The following is a 22,565-nucleotide window of genomic DNA, read 5'->3' on the forward strand; positions in this document are numbered from 1 at the left end:
CTGATAATAAGGATGAATCTAATGATTTAGTTCCTATAAGGTTTAATCAATCTGTTGTTTGGTCAGTCTGACCTGCTTTAATGAGAGGCTAATCTGTGGTCAGTTAAAGAAAGGTTATCACCCTTCTTTATCCTCATCCATCTGCTACGCTCGCTTAGTTGGACCCGAGTTAGAGCCGCTACAACCATGTTAGGAGTGGATTTAAGTTTCTGCCTTTTCACCCGACGTCAAAAACTCAGGCTGAGCTTCAACATTTCAGATAAATCAGACTGAAGTTCCTGACCCCCCTGACCTGGCAGCCTTCCTGCAAAACTGAACAAGAGAACAACAAATAAAGCAAAGAGTCTGAGGTGTTTATTTGGCCTCCAAACTTCCCAGAGTTTGGAGAAACAGAGTCTTACAAAATATTAGGCAGTTGGTTTTAATGCCGTGGTGGATTAAGTAACTTTAATGCATAGAGATAAAAGAAAAAAGTTAAAATTTATTTGTATGCTTCTAATGAAAAACTGATTAAAAAATGAGCTTGAGTGTTTTTGGTGTTTAGGTGTTTTTTTGAAAATAAGTTGTAGCTTTAAAGTCATGCTCAACGCTGATCTCTTAAAAAGGCTGATACAGGTCGGTCACTCATAGCTGTGAGGTTTTAAAACCAGAACGCCAGAAAATGAAACGCTTTTATATTCAGTCGTGGGTTTCAATGTGAAGTTTAAAAGTATCTTTCTGCCTGAAGATTTTCCCACACTTCAAACACTGGAGGGACTTCTTGTCCGTGTGGATCTTCAGGTGCTTCTTCTGCGCTCTCAAGGTGGGGAAGGATTTCGGACACAGCGAACACTTATAAGGGCTCTCTCCTGTGTGTCGGCGAGTGTGGACGGTCAGCTGGCATTTGGCGGTGAAGCCCTTCCCGCAGTGTTTGCACTTGTAGGGCCTCTCGCCGGTGTGACTCCGCATGTGGAGCTTCAGCTCGGCGGTGGAGAGGAAAGCCTTCCCGCACTCTGTGCACAGGTAGTTCTTCTCCCCTCTGTGCATGCGCATGTGCCTGGACAGGTGTTGGACGGAGGTCTTCCCGCAGATGTGACATCGGAAGCGCCGCTCTCCCGTGTGAATGCTCGTGTGCTGCTTCAGGTGGTACGAGACCCTGAAGCCCCGGCCGCACACCGAGCACAGAAACGGCGTCTCGCCCGTGTGAATCCGATAGTGGATGACCAGGGACGACTTGCAGACATACTTCTTCTCACACTTGTCGCACTGAAACGGGGGACCTTTGCTGACAGGGGTGACTTCATCCTTCAAGATGTCGCTGCTAAACTCAGAGTCTACTGTAAGCGGAGCGTTAATATTCGGAAGGAAGTCGTCTTTGGCTTCATTAAAAGAACTGGACTCCAGGAGCAGGTGCTCCTGTCGGATGTGCTGAAAAAGCGCTGACAATCGGCTGTCGGAGTAGGAACACATGGAGCAGTGATGCTGCTGAAAAGGCTTTAAACCTGAAAGAGAGACGAAGAGCAAATACAGATTAAAGAAACAAAAAACAAACAAAAAATGCAACAAAAAATAATTACCAGTTCCGATAACGTCACAACAAATGTTCATTTGAACACAAAAATAAAAAGGAAGCACTTGCATACTGGAGCAGTTGCCCTCTCTTTGGTTGTCTTTCAGGTCATTTCCTTTCCCAGACTCCTCCACAGTCAAAGCATCACTCTTCTCAAAGGGTTCTTTATCTTTGCCACAATTAAACAATCCGTCGTTTTCACCAAGAGATGCTTCACGTCGCCTCGAGTTTGCTTTGGGATGAAGAGACAGCACGGGCAAAAACATATTCTGAGCCTGAGAGAAGCCTGAGAGAAGAATAAATAAGAAAAAAATCAATATTTAAATGATCGAGACAATGGGTTGGCTTTTAATTTAACAAAGTATCCGCAAACCTCCAAACATATATATTGATAAGTGGTTCATAAATACTCAAAACAACAAAAACAAAAATACATCTTTAAGAAGTTTACCTTCTACAATACAATGTCTAATAATGATACGCGTGAAGATAAAGAAGGAAATCTATTTAGAAGCAAAACACTCAATGAACTCAGTGATGTTTAAATAGAATCACAGAAACAGAGTCGAGCTGTGAGCATCTGCAGCTAAAATAATGAAAAATGTCTCATCTTAATTTGCATAAATGTAGATTTCTTTGTTTCCTCTGTGAAATAATGCACTTAAAAACTAAACCCTGGTTGTCACTTTTGAAGGAAAAATGTCTCCTTTGTGTCTTTTAAGAAGATCTTTACAGTTTATGTTTGACTTTCTTTCTTTTTTTTAATTAGTTATTTACATTTGTTGGTATTTCCTGTTTGTTTTTGGTGGAAGTGCAGCACCGCCTTCAGATGTTCTTGTTCCAAAACCAGCTGTCCGCATTCCTCCATGACAGAGGGGGCGCTGCTGAGCCACTCTGCTGTCTGTAAAAAAAAAATCACATAACAAACATGTAGCGCTGACGCTGCAAAAAGATCATGTTTAGTCCGGTCACGTAACTTGATGAGTAACGTGATGTTAAACAGCACAATCACTGTTTGAAACAATGATTGCCTGGTTTTTATTTGTGCAAAAATTTAAAAACCGAACAAAGCAGCCTAACTGAAAATTGTAACCAACCTGTTTTATATCAGGGGTGGGCAACAGATTGTCCAATCTGGAGATGAATTTCCACACTAACGCTTGCAACTCGGCTTCATACTTTTGGCCGTAGTGGACGGGAAAAACCTCCTGGAAAAGCAAACAAACAAACTCTCGTTGTCATATTTGTAACAAAACAAGAATAAACTTTAAGTTGATGTGGCTAAAGCCGATTAGCTCTACTTTAATAACGACCACTAATGGGTATCTTACTGTGAAAAATCTCTTCTTTTCCTCTGGGTCGTCAAGCAAAGCATGAACAACCTCCACAAAGTTTGACTTTGACTCCTCCATTTCCTCCAACTCCTCCAGCTCCTATCAATTAGAGCAAAAAGGAAGCAAAAAAAAACGTGTTCATCTTTTAAAAAAAAAAAAAAAAACTGCACATAGCTCCTTGCAAAGCCTGAAAGAAGCTATAAAAGATGCAACAGCGAGTCAGTTTGTGTATTAAATTAGATATAATAAGATTTGGGGAGAGCCTTTAAGAGACAGAAGGAAAAAGCCCTAAACTTAATTAAATGACGAAATAAAATTACACGTGGAGCAAGAATATCCTCCCCATGTTTCTTGCACATAAAAAACAGACATCAGCAGGACATCAGGAAGGGAAGAGAGGAGGAAACAACATTCAAAATCCAGCGGTTACAAGAATGTTGTCTTCACACTACACCTGAGTCTGGAACACCTGCAGCGGTTCACATTAAATGTGCGTGTTTATAACGAGTTTCTTCCTTCTTATATTTTTACCAGTGTTTCTAAATGAAGTCATGCTTGTAATTGTGTTCTTTGAAGCTGTTTTGAATGAAAATAAAGAGAATCTGAATCTGAAGTGTCAGACTGGAGAAAGAAGGAAAATTACTGCCCCAGGCCCTTCATTTAAAAATCTTGAAAGAGAATCCCATTTTTGGCTTAAGTTGCTCAACATGATGAGTAAAAGACGAGGCTGAAGAGTGAAAATAAGCAGATAAATGAAAATAAAATGAAAATAATTTTCACCTAATATTTAGGATTGTTTTTTTTTCTTTGTGAAACGTTTTCCAAACATCTTTTATTACCATTAGTTATATTCTGTCGTAAAGGTTCACCTAAATAAATCAAAGATGATGAGTACAGGATGTCACAAGTAACTGAAGCTAATATTTGAGAGTCCTACCTCCTGATCGCAACCGGAACTCATCATGAGGTCCTGAATGATCCTCAGGTGAGGCTGGATTTTCAGCAGGTTGGCTACGCTCTCACTGCGACACAACTCCAGCACGAGCTGAAACAGAAGAAGAGCTTCTTAGCATTTGTTTTACTTCGTAAATATGATATCTGAGGACAGCACCTGACCTCTTACCCTCGCCCTTAGACTGAGCAGGAGCTGCACTCTTTCTCTGGCTGTAAGCAGCTCTGGGGCCAGCTCCGTCACCAACACCACCAACTCCTCCACTTTCTGATAATGTGCAACATTACCGCACTGGACCACCTGCCAGGCAAAGGCACACATCAGGCGCAGAGTCGGAACCAGGAGGCACAGTGAGGGGATGGACAAACGGCAACCTGCAAACAGCACAAGACAGCTTAAAATTGCAATTACAAGTCAAGGTGATGCTAAATGTCCTAATTAAAACCAAAAAAAAAAAAGTGCTCATCTCACCCTCTGCTGGTTCAGGCAGGTCATGTAGTGATGCCTGCAGAAATTCAGGCCCTGACTGTGTGACTTCAGCTGCTGGTTTAGTCTCAACCTTTAGCTTGGAGCAACCATAGATTTTATCCATGAAGGCAAACCAGCTGCTTTTTTGTGTTTTGGAGTCTTTTCCCTCCTTAATTCGTCCGTACTCCTGTTCCAGGAGCCTTATTTTACTCCTGCACTGATTGGTGGTCTTATCAAAACCCTGAGTGGCGAGCTGTGAGCTCAGCTGAGCGTACACCCGCTCGTCTTCCTGGGTCGATTTCAGCCGCTCCTGGACACTGTCCTCGGCCCACAGCGTGAGCAGCGCGCCGACTTCATCCGATGTCCAGACAGCTTGTGAGGAATCTGCAGAAAGCCACGGAACAAATGTAACACAGCAACAGCCAAACGTTTTGTCCTGAAGTGTTAAATACACACCTTCTGGTGATTTAGATGCACTCAGAGCAGCAGATGAACTGACGCCTTTGGAAGTTTCTCCATCAGGACCAAGAACACCATCCATTATAGCAAACCAGTCGCTTCCATCACTCCCGTGTGGTTCCACTTGTTTCATTTTTTTGTACTCCTCTTCGAGTTTCTTCACTTTAAGACTGCACTGCTCCTGCGTTTTGCTAAACCCAACCAAAGCTAGTTCATTGCTGAGGTACGTGAAGACGTCATTGTTTTTTCCTGAGGTAAGAAGCTGCTTCTGAATGTTTGGTTGCGCCCAGAGAGTGATGAGCACCTGGACTTCATCGGGCAGCCATTCAGTCACATCTGTGGAGACTTTAATATAAAACGAGCAAATGAGCTTAAAGCTGAGGCCAAAGACTTAAAACAGTAAATGTTCTCAAAACAGCAGTCGAAACGACCTGTTACTTAAAGCAGGTTCTTTGGTAAACGTCACTCACCGTTAGTCTTCAAATCCGACCCGACAGGCTGAGTGGGTTCTGCTGAAGAAGGCTTCGGTGTTTCTGAACATTTCGACGCCGCAGGCTGCGAACCGAGGACTTCGTCCAAGATTCCAAACCACACGGACCTGCGACAGCCCATGTTCTGACTATTCTTGATTCTTTTGTAGCTATGCTTCAGTTTCTTAATTTTCTCCTTGCACTGCTGCGGGGATTTGTTGAATCCGAACGTCGCCAGTTTGGCACTGAGTCTGTTGTAAACGGTTTTGTTCCTCACATTGCGGCGAAGCTCCTGCTGAATGGCGGGTTTTGCCCAGTACGCCAACAACATGTGGACCTCTTTTTTTGACCAACTGCATATGTGGACATCTGTGAAAGAGAAAGCGCATAATTGTGAAATCCCAGAGAATGTGTCTTCTTCAAACAGAAAAGTACATTCACTTTTCGCTTACATCTTCCTTCCCTTTCCAGGTGTCTGGGTGACCACATGTCAGACGGGGACTCTGAGGTGCTTGTAGTGGGTGTGTCACTGTCTTCGAGTTTAACCAAGTAGAGATCTGGGTCTATGGAGATCTCAGCTGGGGGAGCTGTTGGGCTGGGGTCTGTGCAGGTTTCAAAACAGCTTGTTGCAAGAGATAGAGCTGCAAGAAAAAAATAAATCCAATTGTTAAAGTTCTTTCTTGGTGATACGTACTCTGAGTATCACTTACCATAAACAATAAATATTTTTAGATAGCTGTTTGTTTAAATTCCACTTACTTTCAGTGTTCACATCCAACCCGACAGGCTGAGGAGGTTCTGCTGACGAAGGCGTTGCAGTTTCTGCACATTCTGCAGCTGCAGGCTGCAAACTGAGCACCTGATCAATAATGTCGAACCACATATTCTTTCTCAAGGGATTGCTATTCTTGATCCTTTTGTAGTCCTGCTTCAGTTTTTTGAGCTTCTCCCTGCACTGCTGCGCCGTTTTGTGGAATCCGAACGTCGCCAGTTTGGCACTGAGGCTGTTGTAAAAGGTTTTATTCCTCACATTGCTGCGAAGCTCCTGCTGAACAGCGGGTTTTGCCCAGTACGCCAACAACATGTGGACCTCTTTTTTTGACCAACTGCATATGTGGACATCTGTGAAAGAGAAAGCGCATAATTGTGAAATCCCAGAGAATGTGTCTTCTTCAAACAGAAAAGTACATTCACTTTTCGCTTACATCTTCCTTCCCTTTCCAGGTGTCTGGGTGACCACATGTCAGACGGGGACTCTGAGGTGCTTGTAGTGGGTGTGTCACTGTCTTCGAGTTTAACCAAGTAGAGATCTGGGTCTATGGAGATCTCAGCTGGGGGAGCTGTTGGGCTGGGGTCTGTGCAGGTTTCAAAACAGCTTGTTGCAAGAGATAGAGCTGCAAGAAAAAAATAAATCCAATTGTTAAAGTTCTTTCTTGGTGATACGTACTCTGAGTATCACTTACCATAAACAATAAATATTTTTAGATAGCTGTTTGTTTAAATTCCACTTACTTTTAGTGTTCACATCCAGCCCGACAGGCTGAGGAGGTTCTGCTGACGAAGGCGTTGCAGTTTCTGCACATTCTGCAGCTGCAGGCTGCAAACTGAGCACCTGATCAATAATGTCGAACCACATATTCTTTCTCAAGGAATTGCTATTCTTGATCCTCTTGTAGTCTTGCTTCAGTTTTTTGAGCTTCTCCCTGCACTGCTCCGCCGTTTTGTGGAATCCAAACGTTGCCAGTTTGGCACTGAGGCTGTTGTAAACGGTTTTGTTCCTCACACTGCGGCGAAGCTCCTGCTGAACAGCGGGGTCTGCCCATTGCGTCAACAACATGTGGACCTCTTTTTTTGACCAACTGCACATGAGCCTATCTGCGAAGGCAAAAAGCACAATTCCTCAGTTTGTGATAACACCTAAAATGACAAACCAGATAAAGCAATAAATCAAGATTAAATCACTAAATACCAATACAACAAAAAGAAACTGTATTTATCCCCCAACAGGGAACATTTCTGTATCCCAGACATGTTGTATTTACACTGATTTATTCAAATGCAGATCTCTAGTTTGCATTCTTTACCAAAACAAAAATGGGTAAAGGAAAACTGTTTTTAGTCGGAGACTTCCTAAACTATTTATAAATTATTTCTAAGTATGACATGTTTTTGACGTGCTGCAACTTTTCTGACTTTTGTTATTTCTAGTAGTTATGTTACCATTCATTTTGGTTCCAAACACTGAATTTGTGATTTCCCTACCTGTCAGGGTCATCACCTATATATAAAAAAGATTTTCTTGGCTGGTGGGTTGGAATAATGTCAATCTGTATTGATCATACCAGAAAGACAAGAAATTCCAGTTGTTTTCTGGTTGTTTACTTTCTGTTTGAGCGATAGCTGTGACACAATTTTGAACACTTTCAACAAAAGCATCCTTGATTTTCCTGGAAGAGCAAAAAGGCTCTTTTTTAACAACCCAATAGTTATCTTTTAAACCATCTTTATTCCAAAAATCAACAAACTTCATTCGTCAGCACATAAGTTTGTGGAAACTTGCAATATAATTTTCTGTGGTAACCAACTTTATCTTTGGGGTGAATAAAGATATTTTACTAGCAACTTTCCTATCTGTTTTTATACGTAGATACATGATCTTTTAAGCTCTTTCAATTGAAATGATTTGATTTAATGTGTGCATTTTTTGAAAACTTTGGTAGTGCCGTCTCTGAGCTTTCTGATCCCGTGTTACCTTTTCTTCTCCCCACGGGGCTGGGTGCCCACTCAGCTGACGCCTGCGCTGAGGGTGAGCCCAGGGACGTGACGGGGTCATCCAGTTTGTTGGGGGGAAAAACAGGTTGTAGGTTCTCTATGGAACAAGAAGAACTCGTGCTGAAGGTTTCGGCAATGTTTGTTACACTGGGTGAAACTGAAAGAGGGAGGGAAAGTGAAATAACGTTATGTCTCAAATTTTAAATAATAACTATTGTATTAATATCTATGAAACCTTGACCAATGGGAATGATTAGCTTAAATGCAACTTCTGGTCTGAATTCTGCAGCTTCATGCACTTGCAGTAACCGTGTTGTAAGTTTGCAAACAAAACATATGGAAAGGTACCTGTTTTTACATCTGAAATCATGAGTTCAAGTACCACCTGGCCCGTGTTGTCTGTCGTAGCAGCAGGATTGTCATTTACCACAGAGTGTATAGCGTCGTACCACTCAAATGCCTCTGTCGTAAAAGTACCACCTCTGATAGACTGCTGTTGGAATTGTCTGTATCCTTGTTTAAGGTTCCTCATCTTATCTCTGCACTGTTTTGCCGAGCGATTCACTCCAACTGCGGCCAGCCTGGCTGACATCTTTCTATACACATCTTCATTCCTAAATGATTCCTCCAACTCACGCTGGATTCTATCCTCCGACCACAGAGCTAAAAGCGCCTGAGTCTCTTTGTGAGACCAGCTCACTCCTCGGCCCGTATGTCCGCTTCTTTCCATCACAGCTGAAACTTACAAACAATATCAGCTCGATGTGGTGGTGGTGGGGAGGAAAAACGTTTCCTCTTTTATTGATTTTATTTTCTGGTTTTCAAAATGGCGCTCTGTGTTCTCGTCGCTTTAATTACGTCACACTGTCTGCGCCAGGCATTCAAAAAAGGCGTTGCCTAGTTACGGTGTATTTTCAAACCGGCGCTGTTTTCTCGTCGCTACAATTACGTCATATCGTCTGCGCCTGTCAAAGGACTGGTTGCGTAGTTACGGTGTTGCCAATGACTTATATGGATCCTTATATGGATCCATATAAGTCATTGGGTGTTGCGGCAAGGTAATTATTACCGGTCTTGTGCGAAATTCCTGGTTCCCCGTGAAAATCTGTTCCCCCTGTGTCGGGAGCGCGCATTGCAGCCAGAGAGGTGGATCCGGCGGATCTGACCATTTTCCCGGCGCTTCTGATTGATTTCTCGGTAAAAACTACTCATATAATCATGTCAATGTTGTAACTTTCAGTTTAATCGGCAGCTATCGAAATAAAATAAATAAATAAATAAACGAGGTCCTGTGTGGAGGTCTTCTTACGCTGTTTTGTGTTATATAAACGCGAAGAGAATCGATCTTTTTTCAACTTTTGTCTCTTAAACCTGACAAATAAAAGTCAGTCAACAAACACAGGTTCCCAACACGTAGTGCGCATTTAAAATTTTTCATTTCTGATACAAGAGGAGCGAAGTTAGCTGATATCAGGGCACAAAAATAAAGACTCCCTGAAAAGATCAGAGTGTGAGTGTAGACTTTTTGGCAAATCCCGTTCTAATGTAAAATACGACAGAATACTGAATTAAGGAAATGTCTAGTATGCTATCACACATAATGTTTGAGAATTTGGAAACAGTTGCTTTTTATTTGCCAAAGTTATGGGGGGAGGAGAGAAGAGAATGGATATTTCAGCTGCCTGAAATAATCTGTTCCCCCTACATAAAATGGAAACAAATTAATTTACCTGCAAGTCCTTAACTGTGTTTAATCCTTTCATCATCAACAATAAATCCTGTGATTTTGATAACATTTGCTCTTTATTTGCCAAAGTTAGGAGGGGGAAACAAAATATTTTAGCCGCGCAAACGTTCCCCCGGACATGCCATTGTACACCTGCTTCAGCAAACCCACTGTCATCTAGAAAAAGCAGACACCACTGTAATTTCTCCAGTGCGTTTAACACAATTCAGCCTGAATTGCCTATTTCCAGGAACTCCAGAAGACTCAGGTGGAGGCCTCAACAATCACCTGGATCATAGACCACCTGAACAAACAGACCGTTCATGAAACTGAAGGGTTGTGTCTAATTAGGTGGTCAGCAGCTCAGGAGCACCACAGAGGACTGTACTCTCTGTACACCTCAGATTTCCAGTACAAAACAGACCCTTGTCATCTGTGGAAATATTCAGATGACTCTGCAGTCGTTGGGTGTATCTGAGATGGACAGGAAGCTGAGAACAGGGAACTCGTGGACCGCTTTGTGGAATGGTGCGGAAACAATCATCTCATCTTAAATGTGACTAAAACAAATGAGATGTTTGTAAGCATTGTTAGTTTATTGTTGAGCTCCTTTGTCACAGACTGACAGAATCTGTCCTCTCTGAAATTAAAGGTGTAATAAATCATGACCTAGGGGGATCTGTCGACAACCAATATTACTTTTTGTGCTTTCATTGTCGGTACCTAGGCACATGTCACTAATCCTGACTCATTATTCTGAGTGCTCCCCTGCTCATATGCACATTTGACAACTTTATAAATAAATCACACAAGTTACAAACAGTTCCTTCGCTGAGGGTATTTATTTATTCATTCTGAAAGGCATCAAAAACAAAGATATGTCAGAAAATCGCTACATTACTATGTTCTATACGTGACTGCACACACAGAAGACAAGATTTAACTGCAAATCTTTTACAAACATTTGTGATCTACCTTGTCAGCATTTAATGTTAGCTAATAATAAAGCAACAAAAGAGACAGAAACAAAAAAATTAAAATAAGCCAATGTCATACGAAAAAACAGTTTAAACGAGAACACTTCAGGATTATAAAAAAAGTGGGTGGTTATACTGGTATTGAATCACTACAGTTCCTACAAGAACACAGTAACAAGATTTCCTTATAGATGCTACAGCAACTTATTACACATTATCTACAGTCACATGCTTTGAAACACTTGTGTTGTTTACATATTTAACTGAGAAATCTTTGCTCTATAGTTGTAACCTTTTTGCCAATCATGATGTTTGAAAAAACATTTTTAACACATTACTAAAACATCTTTTCAAGTACATATAACAGCCTGTTGTCATCCAGTTTTACTGAAATACCAATGATCTGATGATTCAGTTGGACTGTTATTACTCAAAGTATAATTGTACTTGCTGAATTACATAATTTAGTATAAATCACAGGGCAGGGTTCAAGCTGAAAGTACATAATTGCATCTTTACAGGGTCTCTGTGAAGCTGCTTTTTAAATTGACCTTTTCAATGACCAACATCAACTGTGAAAACTGATTTGAGGACGCTCTTCACAAAACGTTTCTTTGATTAATAGTCGTCGCTGGCCTCTTCTTCCTCGTCATATTTCCTATTGAGGGAGTGCTTCTTGTGCTTTCCCCTGTGCCTCCGTTTGCCGGTGAAATCGGGGTTTGCCTCCCTCGTATGCAGCTGCTCGTGCTTCTTAAGAAGCCCGGGGACAGAGAATCCCTTCCCGCACGTCTCACATGTCCAGGGTTTCTTGCACGTGTGAGTCCGTTTGTGGACGTTCAGATGGGACGCCAGCTTGTAGGTTTTCCCGCAGATATCGCAGCTGAAGGGCCGCTCGTTGGTGTGGAGCCTGATGTGGACCTTCAGGTTCCCAACCTGTGTAAAGGTCTTATCACACAAGGTACACCGGTAGGGTCTCTCTCTGGTGTGGATCCTTAGATGAACTCTGAGGCAGTACTTACTGGAGAACTTCTTTTGGCAGACAGGACAGGGGATCTTTGCTTTGGGTACGTGGTCTTGCTGGTGCCTCTTCAGGTCAGACAGGTAAACAAAGGTCTTCCCGCACTGGGAACACAGATACTGGCGGTCGCCGATATGGTAACCCATGTGTCTCTTCAACAAGCTGGGGACAAGGAATCTCTTTCCGCAACGCTCGCACATGTGGGGCCGATCTCTGGTGTGCCAGCGCTCGTGGTTGGACAGCTTGAACGCCGTCGGGAAGGTTTTGGTGCAGTGCTTGCAGGGAAATGTCATCTGGCTCGTGTGACATTCCATGTGCCTTTTGAAGTAGGTGGACTGCGTGAAGCCCTTGTTGCAGATGTTGCAGTAGAAAGGCTTTTGGCCGCTGTGGGCGAGTATGTGCTTCGTGAGGCTCTGCAATTTGGTGAAACACTTGCCGCACTGGCCGCAGGCGTAAGGGCGCATGGTGCTGTGGGTCTTCAGGTGGTTGTTAAGGAACCCCTGTGTTCGGAAACTCTTGTTGCACGCTGCGCACGTGTAAGGCTTCTCGCCTGTGTGGATGCGCTCGTGGTCCAACAGCTTGGACTGATAGGGGAAGCTCTTATCGCACACGCTGCAGTTATATCTGTCAGCCAAGTGTCTGAACTGCTTCTTCCTCCTAATGCTCGGCCGGGTGTCGTCGTCGCTCAGCCTTTCTGCTGGAAGAGGCGGTAAGGCGGGGAGAGACATTGAGTTAGAAGCAATCTGGGACACCCACTGATGTAATGTGACTCGCTGAGTTTGAGGCTTTTGCCCGTCCTTTGTCCCCGCACCGCCGGTATTCTGTAAGGTGGCGGGAGTTTTCACTGGCACTTGAACAACCTTGAAAGGAATTGATTTTAAGGGTAGCTGCTGCAAGTCTGATTTCTCTGGTGCCCCATCGTTCTCTTTGCTTGGAGGAGTTGTGTCAGGTTGTTGCTGAGTGGAACTCTTTTCCTGCATCTGGTCCTCGCTCTTTTCCTTCGCTGTGCTGCCAGGAGTTGCTCTGTGACTCGTCTGCTCTTCTTGCTGAGGTCTGCCTGCTGAAGGTGCTGGGATGTCATCGTCATCTGAAATACCCCCGACGTCTTCACTGTCACTAAGGGAGGCGGGGCTTCTTTCAACGACAATGGCCTCCTGTCGCTTTGGGGATTGTGCAGGTGGGGGAGGCGGCGGCGCTTCTACCGGTTTGGGCAGGAAGGCGAGCGAAGAGAGCACACAGTCACCCACTGAGGTTGACACGGTTGCTGTAAAACGAAAAAACATCATCAGTATTTCTCTGTTCTGCATTTCATTACGAAATGGTGCACCTCCCCTCATCATGAGCTATACCTTTAACTCCAAAGATCCCTTTGGACTGCTGGTGTACAAGTAGAGCTTTTAGATCTCCAGAATCGGGAATGAAGCCTCCACATGCATCAAGGACAGTAGAATCTGTTGCAATCATGGCACCAAGCTAAGGGAGAGCAAATGAATGTTGTGAATATATTTACAGCACAGACTCGTTTTACTTCTTGTAGTGGGTTGCTTTTATTTCGTCAGCACATCCAAATCACCAATTTAATTAGCAGCCATGCACCTCCTTTCCATCCCAAATGCTGACTTACAATATGTAGAAACACTTAAAGTTGTATAAATTGTATACTTCATGGATTTTTCTCTCCTTTTGTCTCTCTCCCAACATTTTGAGTTTGTTGATGGCTTTAAATTCTAGATTTATGTTTTCTAAATAAAAGCTTTTCAGTGAGGACACTGAAATTTATCTTTCTTGCACTTGTACCTGCTGAGCATGAATGTCAGGTGACTTCAGGCGTGCTCACCTGGGACAGATTGGGGACAGGAAGAAGCTGCTCCAGCTTACAAACAAGGCCAGCAGTCAGGGCCTGCAGTGCTGTGTCAAACTTGGTGCCATACTGAATAGGAAACACTTCCTGCATATAGAGAAAAAAATGTATTTAAGCAAGCTGTGACCATGAAACTACAATCTCTGTGTTAAAAATAAAAAGAATGAGTTATAAACTCATTGTTTTCTATGTCCTCAAGCACTGCTTTTTAAAGCAACCACATTACAAGTATAGACTAAAGATTGTAACATCAAAAGTGGCTTTGCATTTAACACCTTTATGGCTTCATATAATGACATCTCGTATCTGTTCAAAATAACACAGAGACAGATGTGGATACCTGAAAAAAGCGCTTTCTTTCAGTGGGGTTTTTCAGCAGATTCTGAACGAGCACCATGAAGTTTGTCTGGGATTTCTCCACTTCGATGTCCTTCTGTGAAACAAACACAAGATGTCTGGTTTTACTCATGTCTTAACGTTCTAGATTCTGATCTACTGCAAATAAAGAGGCGCATGTGAGCGACTGCACACGTTTCTCCAGAATAAACAAGCTGCATGCATACCACTCCGGTGGAGACCTTCAGCCTGTTTATGAGAGTCTGAATAGCCCTGGTGTCTGGTGGGCCATCTTTGTGGAGAAGATCCAAGATTATCTGAAGTATGAGACAATAAAAAAAGTTAAAACCATCTAAACCAAGGAAAATACTAAGGTTAAAACAACAACAACAGTGTAATGTTAACTAATGTGTTTTTCTCCTTCTAGTTAAGAGCACAGCTTTACTTCTTGGTCGTTTTCCAGGCATAAGCAAAGGAAACTAACTCACCCGAGCTCTCAAGCCTAAGATTAGCTGAGCAGTCTGCTTGAAACCCAGCAGCTCGGGGACGGTCTGTGTCACCATGGTCACGAACCCCTCCACTTTCCCATAATTCTTCACGTTTCTCTGCCGTATGACCTGCCATATGTATGAGTACGTAAGCTGCAGCGGGGAAGCCATGAGGCGGAGGGAGGCCAGGGGGAGGGCTCCGCCTGAAACACAGTTTGAATATAAGGGTAGTCATACAAATTACACCATTAAAGCAAACCAATAAACAACATAAGATTTTAGGCATTACAGCCTCGTTTCTGTAGCAACTTCAAAATAGAAAAACACAACGAAAATGTTCTCCTTTATTACTGAGGGTGTGTAAAATCCAAGTTTTTACATTTTCTCTTCTACAAATTCTCCATTTTAAAGATTTTAGACTTTCCCAGACTCAGATTTCTAAAAGTAAATGCTGATGCCCAAGTACGAACTGTTCACGTTTAGTCACGGTCAGTTAAAGTTCTGGGTTTTTGTAACTCTTACAGGCCAGACAAATGTGCAGAACTTTAATCAAGCTGCAAAACGATGAACAACGCAAATAGGATCATCTGCAAAAACCAAAAAAAAAAAAAAAAAAAAAAAAACAAAGGAAATTAACAGCCACACCTGTAATGATGTGATCCACACTCATTGTATTCAACATACTATATTATAATATTCTAGTTCCATCATTTTTCTTTCAGCTTCTCTTATTATAAGAAAAAACAAACTGGCACATGGTACCATTATCCGAAGAAAAAACAAGAGTCTGTAAGCCTCAGAGTGTGGAAACACTCAGGATTTTCTCTCATACTTGTTCAGAGACCTCAGAAAGTCCTGCTTTAACACTTTTTATCAACTTGGAAACGTTTGCGCCGAGCCGCCGCGGGGGGCGCTGCGGCGCAAACTAAGCTCTGCGAGGCGGCTGAGTTGTCGGAAAAGTGCGCGTTTGCGTGTGTATGTGCAATGTATGATGGAGGCACTGAGCGCCAACCTACACTAACTAAGAGTTAGATTCAAACTTTAGGGAACAGTGGGTTTGCGGCGCCAGAGCTCCTGTGAGTTCTCTGAGGCGGATAACATGCTGAGGGGCGGACTATTTTCGCGTTTGAAGGTCGATTTAATTTAAACAGCTAACGGAAGCTGAAGCTTACTTCTGTACGTTTAATTTGTAATAACAGAGCGGTTATAGGTATATTTGCGTTGGCAGGTGATGGGAAGCACTCTGGCAACCGCGGAGGACGGATGGCGCTGCGTTTCATTTTTAACCGCCAGCTGCAGTTAGCTCACCGACGTTAGCTTAGCAACTTACCTGTTGTGCTGGACCGTCGGTCCATAACTGCGGCCAAACTGCGTGGCAAATTCAACCAACAACCAACCGCTCCGAGCAGATCCCCAGTGCTGCAATTTACGCTAAAACGCTATCTTTAAAAGTATTAAAACGTCTTATTTCGGGCGTCAAGCCGCGAAGAATAATGGCGACCGCTCGTTAGCGGCTTTCCAAAACAAAAGTCGGACCACTTCCGGCGGATGTTCCTGTACAAAATAAAAGTACCACAAATTTGAATCTGTATTTTTGAAGGACATAAAATAAAAGGGATATACTACAAGTCAAAAGTCCTGTGGAGTTGCAGTTATTTGACATTGCAGTTTTTAAATCAAATAACATTTTTCAAACAAACAGTTGTTACTCAAACTGACTCATCATATCTTTCAATTTGATTTGTAAAAGTTATATTGACAATTATGTCTAAATACAAAGATTTTTGTTCATTCTGTTGTGTTTATGAGCTGTCAATCAAAATATTTCCCTCAAAAGTCAAGAATGCATCTATTTTCAAGCCCCAGTGCATGCACAATATTCATCATTCTCTTATTTTAAACATTAAGATTGTAGGAAAAAGTTTATTACTTTTTGAAAGAGATTCATCTCTTACTAAAATAACTTAAATACATCACAAACACACATTTTCACAAATTACAAACACGGAAGTCATACATTTGTACATTTATAGGACAGTGAACTCTATTCTAAATGTTCAGCCACATAAAAAAAACATTTTAATACTGATATATCCATATTTTATTTGGCATGTTTTGGATATAACTCATGAACTGTTATTGGAATGCTAACCAGCTTCTGCAGATAAAACCATATAGCCTGCGGTCTGAGGAGATTCTTAGCCTACTGATTCATAGGGATCAGTCGACATTGGTCATGTTTGCAACTGGCATTTCCTCCAGCCTACGGCCTACTCTTTTGTGACGAGAACAAGTCCTCCTTATGCTTCCCACTGAGCTCATCCGTCCATCTATCTATCTGTCTGTATCTCCTTCACTTCTCCTCGTCGTGTCTGTCCTGTCTCTTGCTCCCTCTCTCTGACACATACAGCACAAGAGCGCTCACACTCGGGGAGTCATGTTCTCATGACTGAACGTGATTGACTCTGTGAATGAGGCACTGAAAAACTCCAACACACTCGCAGTGGGCTGAGGAGCAGCTATAGATCACTGGGCAGCAGCTTCGAAACACAATGAGCGGATTCAAAGCGCCTCTGGCCATGGCAGGCTGCCATCTGGTCAGATCTTTGATTCATAAAGCGGGACACTTGTTGAACTTCTCAGTGTGTTGTTTGTGACTAGTAGGTCCATAATTTGTGACAGATCACAGATCACAACAATGTCAACAACCAGTACAAGAAAAGCTGCATTCATTCCTTCAGTTGTTTTTCTGCAGGAATGAACTTCTTGCATGAACTCCTCGTACATTTCAAGACAAGTCAGCACAAGAGCAGGTTATAAATCAGTGTTTTGACTGATTGTACAGCAGTCAGTCAGTTGATGACCTTAGTCCCATATTGAAATTGCAATAAAAAAAAAAAATCTCCAAAAGTCGTTTTAGACTGAGAGGCGAGCTCCTGCCCCGACCGGAGAGCCTGCAGAATTTTGCGACACACCTGCCTTTTACAGCAGCCCAGGTTTCTCTCTTCCAGCAGCTCTGGTGCACGCACTCAGAGGAGTGAAAGCACAAAAAGTGACAGACCACACTCGTTTATCTATGCTTCATCCACTTTCATGTTCTGAGATTGCCTCCCCCGCTGGCTGACTGTCAGCGGCGTGGGTGAGTGTTTGAAGTGGGATGGAGATAGACACAGTTGGGATCATGTCAGGAGTTGCCATTTGGCCGTTTAAAGTGTTGCACGCTGGTAAACGGCCTCCGGATTTGACCTGCAACAAAACAAAAGAAAAGAATTAAAATTTAAAAAAAAAGTTCCAACAAACACCCTGAGCCATACTCATTTGTAAGCCTGTCATGCAAATTCAGCAGCCAGAAAGATAATAGCAGATGCTGGCTTTACAACATTAACAGAGCCTAAAAGGATGCTTAAATATTTAATGAGCTGCTGTTAAATTTACAAGACTTGTCTTCTTGGAATTGCTTGCTAAAATGAAGGCATAATCCGGGAGGTTATATTAGACTGACCCACAAGACCAATAGGCTCATAAATTTGTGCGGAGGGAAATTCAGCATGAAGAGTATTTCTTTTAGAGGGAAATGTTTTAGAGAACCACGGTTACCATGGTTGGGAATGGTAGACCGTTATTTGTGGTTGTAAATCATGAATAGTGCACTATTCGAGGCTATAAGTGTACGATGTGCATCTACTCAGTGCTTCATCTTTTCCGAACATCTAATTGTGATCAGAAAATTCAGCATATGGAATAACGCAGCTGAAGATTTTAACTCATAATAATATATTACTAAGATTTAAAAATACATTTCAGATCTTTGACGTGGGGTTTTGTGGAAAGTTATGAACAATTAGTATTCCACTTGTTGACTCTTTGAATGCCGTCCTCAAAAACTTCATAGTGATTTATGTGAACCCTCTTTCATAAACCTTTACACTACAGTCCAGTTTGAATCACATCTTTTTTTTTTTACATATAACCTTATGCTAAAAACAGATAGTGATACTTCCAGTGGAGAGAGGAGCACTTCCAGCAGGAATATCATAATATTTCTGCTGGAATAACAGCGTAATATGAAACTGACAGCAATGTAAAAGTGTATAAAAGAGCATTCACATGAACGGCTATGATCTTTTTTGAGAATGGAGTTGTTTTAAGACAGCAGCATATGAGTTTTTGGTTTTATGGCTGCTCTGGACTAGCAGTTTGCTTGTTAGTCTAGTTTGAGATCGTTCAAGAGTTTTAAAAGGTATGAAATATTTTAGCTTGAAAATACTTTGCAGGTTTGTCATTCTTCAGCTGATAAGTGTATTTGCTTGCCAGCACTTTCAATCAAATCACAAACTTAAAAAAGGGGGGAAAGCTTTATAAAATGTAGGCACCAGATAACGACAGAAAACAGCATTTAAACCTAATTTACACTAAAGAGAAAAGTAGCGTCAAATGTTGAAAATAAAGTGTCAAGAACAGATTTCAAAATATATTTTGCAGGTGCTTGCTCACAATTCCATCATCCTTTTTTAAAAATTGTATTTCTAAAAAATTCCAGCTGCTCAGCAGCAATCCTTATTTTATTATTTCTACTATTTGATTCCCTTTGATTGTTCCCATCAGGCATGTTTTCAGGGTTAACGGGTAAAATTCTCACCTGCCACACTATGAGAACAACAGAAGCTGTGAAGGGAATCAGCACCAAAAGCAACGGAGCTCTCTTTGACCAGCTTTGTCTGTGACTCTCCTCCTGACCCTCTGCAAGAAGGAAATGGCTGTAACTTAGTACAGTTCATTATCTGTATTTCAGTGACTTTAAATAAGTCGTTTCCTTCAGGTTTTAAAACATCCATAAGAAAATGTTGTACCTGGTGTTAGCTGGCGATTAAGGCATGTCTGTGGCTTGCATGAGAGGCTTGATCTTCCTTGAGTGGCAGTATGTAAGAGGTCTTGGATGTAGTCGAAGTAAAGACCAGACTGTAAGCTCTCTTCCTGGTAATGACAGCGGAAGACCTGCATTGCTGTTTCCTGGGGGAGGGGATCAGCCAACAAACCATCCTGAAATAATTCACTCTTGCAATTAAATGTACAAAACAGCCCCTGATTTAAACAAAACAATGGTGTTTTGCACAGTTATGGCTTTCTACCTTGGGCTTCTAACTTTAAAAACAGACGTTTCTCTCATTAAGCCCATTAAATAGTGTTTGCACTCAAGTAGGAGAGCATAAAGTCACTTACCAGTTCCTCGTGGTCAAAGGTGAAGCGTAGGCTCTTGAGCATCGTGATAAAGACCATTATGTTATCTTTGTTGGAGGAGACGGTACCAAACATGTTGGCAAACTTTTGAAGACTTTGCTCCAAAGGATAGATATTTAAAACCACCCAGCATGTGCCGGCCTGTGATGCAAAGAGAAAGATGTTTCATTTAATGTAAAATGCAACGAACTATATTTGCTGTCAGACTCTTTCACATCTTTCTATACTTACCACTTCTTTGGGAATGCGGCTAACAGGAATCTCATAATCAGAGGGAATATTCTGCTTCTGCAGTGGAAATTATGACAGAAAATGATTTTGGGAACCCAGTGTCAGTCTCGTTGAGATTATTCAGAATCAAAAAGCACGTTTGAACAGGAGTTTATGCTGCAAGCTCACCAATATTGACAGCTTGTTCACATCGTCAGTTATGGGTGTCCCAAACTTTTCAGAACAGAGATTTAAATTTGATAACAAACTCAGGAGGAAACAAGTTGTGTTGAAGATCTGAGAAGAAAATGAATCGCAAACAGATTAGATCACAACGCATACATGCCACCCGCTTCGGGTGTACATGCTGCCTCTATAAATAAACAGCTCAGATTTACGTCAGTTCTGTTAAAAAAGCGAACATGTGAAAAGCGATAAATAAAACCATGCTGACGCCGGCTGTATTCCACCTGAGGGTACTATTAGAGTAATGTGTCTGCACAGGAAAGCACATTCACTTTTCTCTTCCATGCATGTGGCGGAGAGGGTTCACATGCCTTATCGGCATTTTAGAGATGGCTATCATGTTTTGCAAAAAAGAAATTCCAGTAAAATTCACAAAAGAGCTGCGGTTGATTAATTATGTAGTAAAAGACTGAAAACCAAGCTTACAAGAGTAAAACTGAAGCTTACATATGCACAACTGCTTGTTGTTTTTAAGCAAAAGTGGCCAAAATGTTAGATCTTTGAATATAAACTTTAATCTGTTCAGTGTTAGATTAAGAAAATAAAATGTTAATGATATTTCCTTAGTAATGTAACAATTTAAGCATGAAAATAGAGTGCAATTTAATTAGTAGAATAATACAAAAGGAATAGTTGTGATTTGTAACTCTAATCCTTTCAAAATTTAGTTTTAGACCATTTTATAACCTCATTGTTTTTTCTGTACTACCGCTTTTATAAAAGTGCAACAGCAGCACTATGTTGTGAACCTTTTAGCAAATTAAAATGCCTCTAAATGCAGCTAAAAAAGGAAGCGCTCTTCATTATTATTATTTCTACATTCTTACACAGAAGTGCACTTTATCGTGCAGAACATTTATTTGACAAAACGAGCAATAATATGAGATTTTAAAAAGAAGAAATCACTTACTTTCTTCCTCATATGGAGCAAGAGTCCAACGATTCTCAAATCCAGCTCATGAATGTTAACGTTTTTAGTTCAAAGGAAGGACTCATCTCTGTGACGGGCCAGCAGTCTGCTTTCACTTCAGACAAACTGGTGGGGTCTTTCTGACGTGGTGAAGAGGCCGCCTACAAGCTGAGTCATTATGTCACACGCTGACGCTGTCTGAGACTTTTCCATAAACTCCCACATATCAATTTGGTCATCAGGAGAAGTGGGTGCTTGTTCTCTTGAGAGAATATTTCTTTTGGAATATGTCTGGCTCATTCCCCAAGCTGTTGTTTGTTAAAATGAAAACACTCCCATGACGGATTAAATGTTTCTGTTGCTTTATTTAAAGGTTTTTGCGTTCATAAAATAGTTTCTAAATTGTGTTGTTTCCTCATTGGGTTATGTTCGGGCTCAAAGCTCATTTGTTTCAGGGTGTAGATGTACACAGGATTAGTTGTATAAACCTGCTCCTGATAGTTGCTGATAAGTGAACCCATGTGAAAGCCATTATCCAAATTGATTTCCATTACCAAATCAATAGCAGTCACAAGGGACAGATTGGGGAGATGAAGAAAAACAAATGATTTCAGGTTCATTTCCTGAGGAGTGGACACTTTGTCTGCTCTCCCTCTTCTCTGGGGGCTTTAGTTTCCTCCCACAACCCAAAACGGCCTTTATGTCAGGTTTATTTTCGATTTTTTACGATGACAGCAAACATGGCTGCCTATCACAGTTTTTCTCCGTAAGTTCTTTGATGATCAGATGCTCATTGACTCCTGCTGGTGTGATGCAATGGGACAAAGAAAATGAATGGGTCGAGCATGTTAGTAATGGAAAACAGGCAACAGGAGAGTATAAAAGTTTTAAAGTGCTACTGATTCATAATTAATAACCAATTCATTAACAGCCAATCATAAACTGCACCAACAAGCTGCCCATGAGCTAATATTGTCCAGCCATGCTCAATATTTCAAAACTGTAATCAGCTTCCATGGACAGCTTCATGAAAAGGAGATTTATAAAAAGTATTTCTTTTAATTATTATCTATTTGTTTCCAAATAGATAACTGCAAGCCATCTTAAGCTGCAGTTATGCTGTTAACAGTGTCATAACTCACATTTGAAGCTGATTTAACTTAATGTAAAATCAAAATCCTAATTAGTATGTGATGCAACATGATTACTTGAGACACAAAGCCATGCAACATGGTGCGGTACAATACGATGTGATACATTTCAATGTGATCTCATAAAATACAGCGTCACAAACATAACTAACCAGTGAGACACACAATTCCCTTTCTAACATCCTGAATCCTGAGCTTTTGTTTGGTTTTCATTTTTTAATTTGCCCTGGCTTTTTGTTAAATTGGCACCTCAGAGACAGAACTAAACGAGCATGGTTTGTGAACAAAAGTAAATGAATAAATAAATCTAAAATAAATTAATTAGAGCACCTTGAATAAAGACCACAGAAGTTTAACAGATTCAAGTATTAAGCTGCAGGGATACTAATGAGGACACAGG

General features: G+C 41.5%; 2 protein-coding genes across 3 annotated transcripts; both read right to left on the reverse strand.

Moving 5' to 3' along the window:
- Positions 1 to 332: 332 nt before the first annotated feature.
- Positions 333 to 15,925, reverse strand: LOC108235052. The gene is made up of 23 exons (XM_017414775.3): positions 15,741 to 15,925; positions 14,411 to 14,613; positions 14,150 to 14,239; positions 13,927 to 14,019; positions 13,563 to 13,673; positions 13,075 to 13,198; positions 11,328 to 12,989; positions 8,353 to 8,745; positions 7,985 to 8,161; positions 6,745 to 7,107; positions 6,438 to 6,626; positions 5,992 to 6,354; positions 5,685 to 5,873; positions 5,233 to 5,601; positions 4,760 to 5,107; positions 4,307 to 4,687; positions 4,007 to 4,209; positions 3,821 to 3,928; positions 2,881 to 2,982; positions 2,647 to 2,757; positions 2,327 to 2,450; positions 1,623 to 1,835; positions 333 to 1,481 (listed from the first exon to the last, which is right to left on the reverse strand). Exons 1-23 carry the CDS (start codon positions 15,763 to 15,765, stop codon positions 679 to 681), a joined length of 6,744 nt encoding a protein of 2,247 aa, XP_017270264.1. The 5' UTR covers positions 15,766 to 15,925; the 3' UTR covers positions 333 to 678.
- Positions 15,926 to 16,056: 131 nt separating this feature from the next.
- On the reverse strand, positions 16,057 to 21,119 carry LOC108235061. Of its 2 annotated transcripts, none has more exons than XM_017414785.3 (7): positions 21,015 to 21,119; positions 20,048 to 20,155; positions 19,880 to 19,936; positions 19,631 to 19,789; positions 19,261 to 19,420; positions 19,050 to 19,150; positions 16,057 to 17,656 (listed from the first exon to the last, which is right to left on the reverse strand). In XM_017414785.3, the coding sequence occupies exons 1-7, from the start codon at positions 21,024 to 21,026 to the stop codon at positions 17,492 to 17,494; spliced, it is 762 nt and encodes a 253-aa protein (XP_017270274.1). In that variant the 5' UTR covers positions 21,027 to 21,119; the 3' UTR covers positions 16,057 to 17,491. The 2 variants fall into 2 exon arrangements, with proteins under 2 accessions (XP_017270274.1, XP_037837175.1); XM_037981247.1 differs by having other exon boundaries at positions 19,261 to 19,450.
- Positions 21,120 to 22,565: the final 1,446 nt, after the last annotated feature.

The sequence above is a fragment of the Kryptolebias marmoratus genome, linkage group LG18 (genome assembly GCF_001649575.2).
Source record: "Kryptolebias marmoratus isolate JLee-2015 linkage group LG18, ASM164957v2, whole genome shotgun sequence".
NCBI classification, from domain to species: Eukaryota; Metazoa; Chordata; class Actinopteri; order Cyprinodontiformes; family Rivulidae; genus Kryptolebias; species Kryptolebias marmoratus.

Bases quoted from the DNA above. Each gene is read 5' to 3' on its own strand.
- LOC108235052 (XM_017414775.3), bottom strand. From the start codon at position 15,765: ATGGACCGACGGTCCAGCACAACAG. The intron at 7,108-7,984 runs GTAACACGGGAT...TTGCCTTCGCAG, and splicing joins CCCCGTGGGGAGAAGAAAAG to ATAGGCTCATGTGCAGTTGG. The intron at 1,482-1,622 runs GTATGCAAGTGC...TCTCTCTTTCAG, and splicing joins AAGAGAGGGCAACTGCTCCA to GTTTAAAGCCTTTTCAGCAG.
- LOC108235061 (XM_037981247.1), bottom strand. The intron at 19,451-19,630 runs GTAAGTGACTTT...GAATTATTTCAG, and splicing joins CCTTTGACCACGAGGAACTG to GATGGTTTGTTGGCTGATCC. The intron at 19,151-19,260 runs GTACAACATTTT...TCCTTCTTGCAG, and splicing joins TAATCGCCAGCTAACACCAG to AGGGTCAGGAGGAGAGTCAC.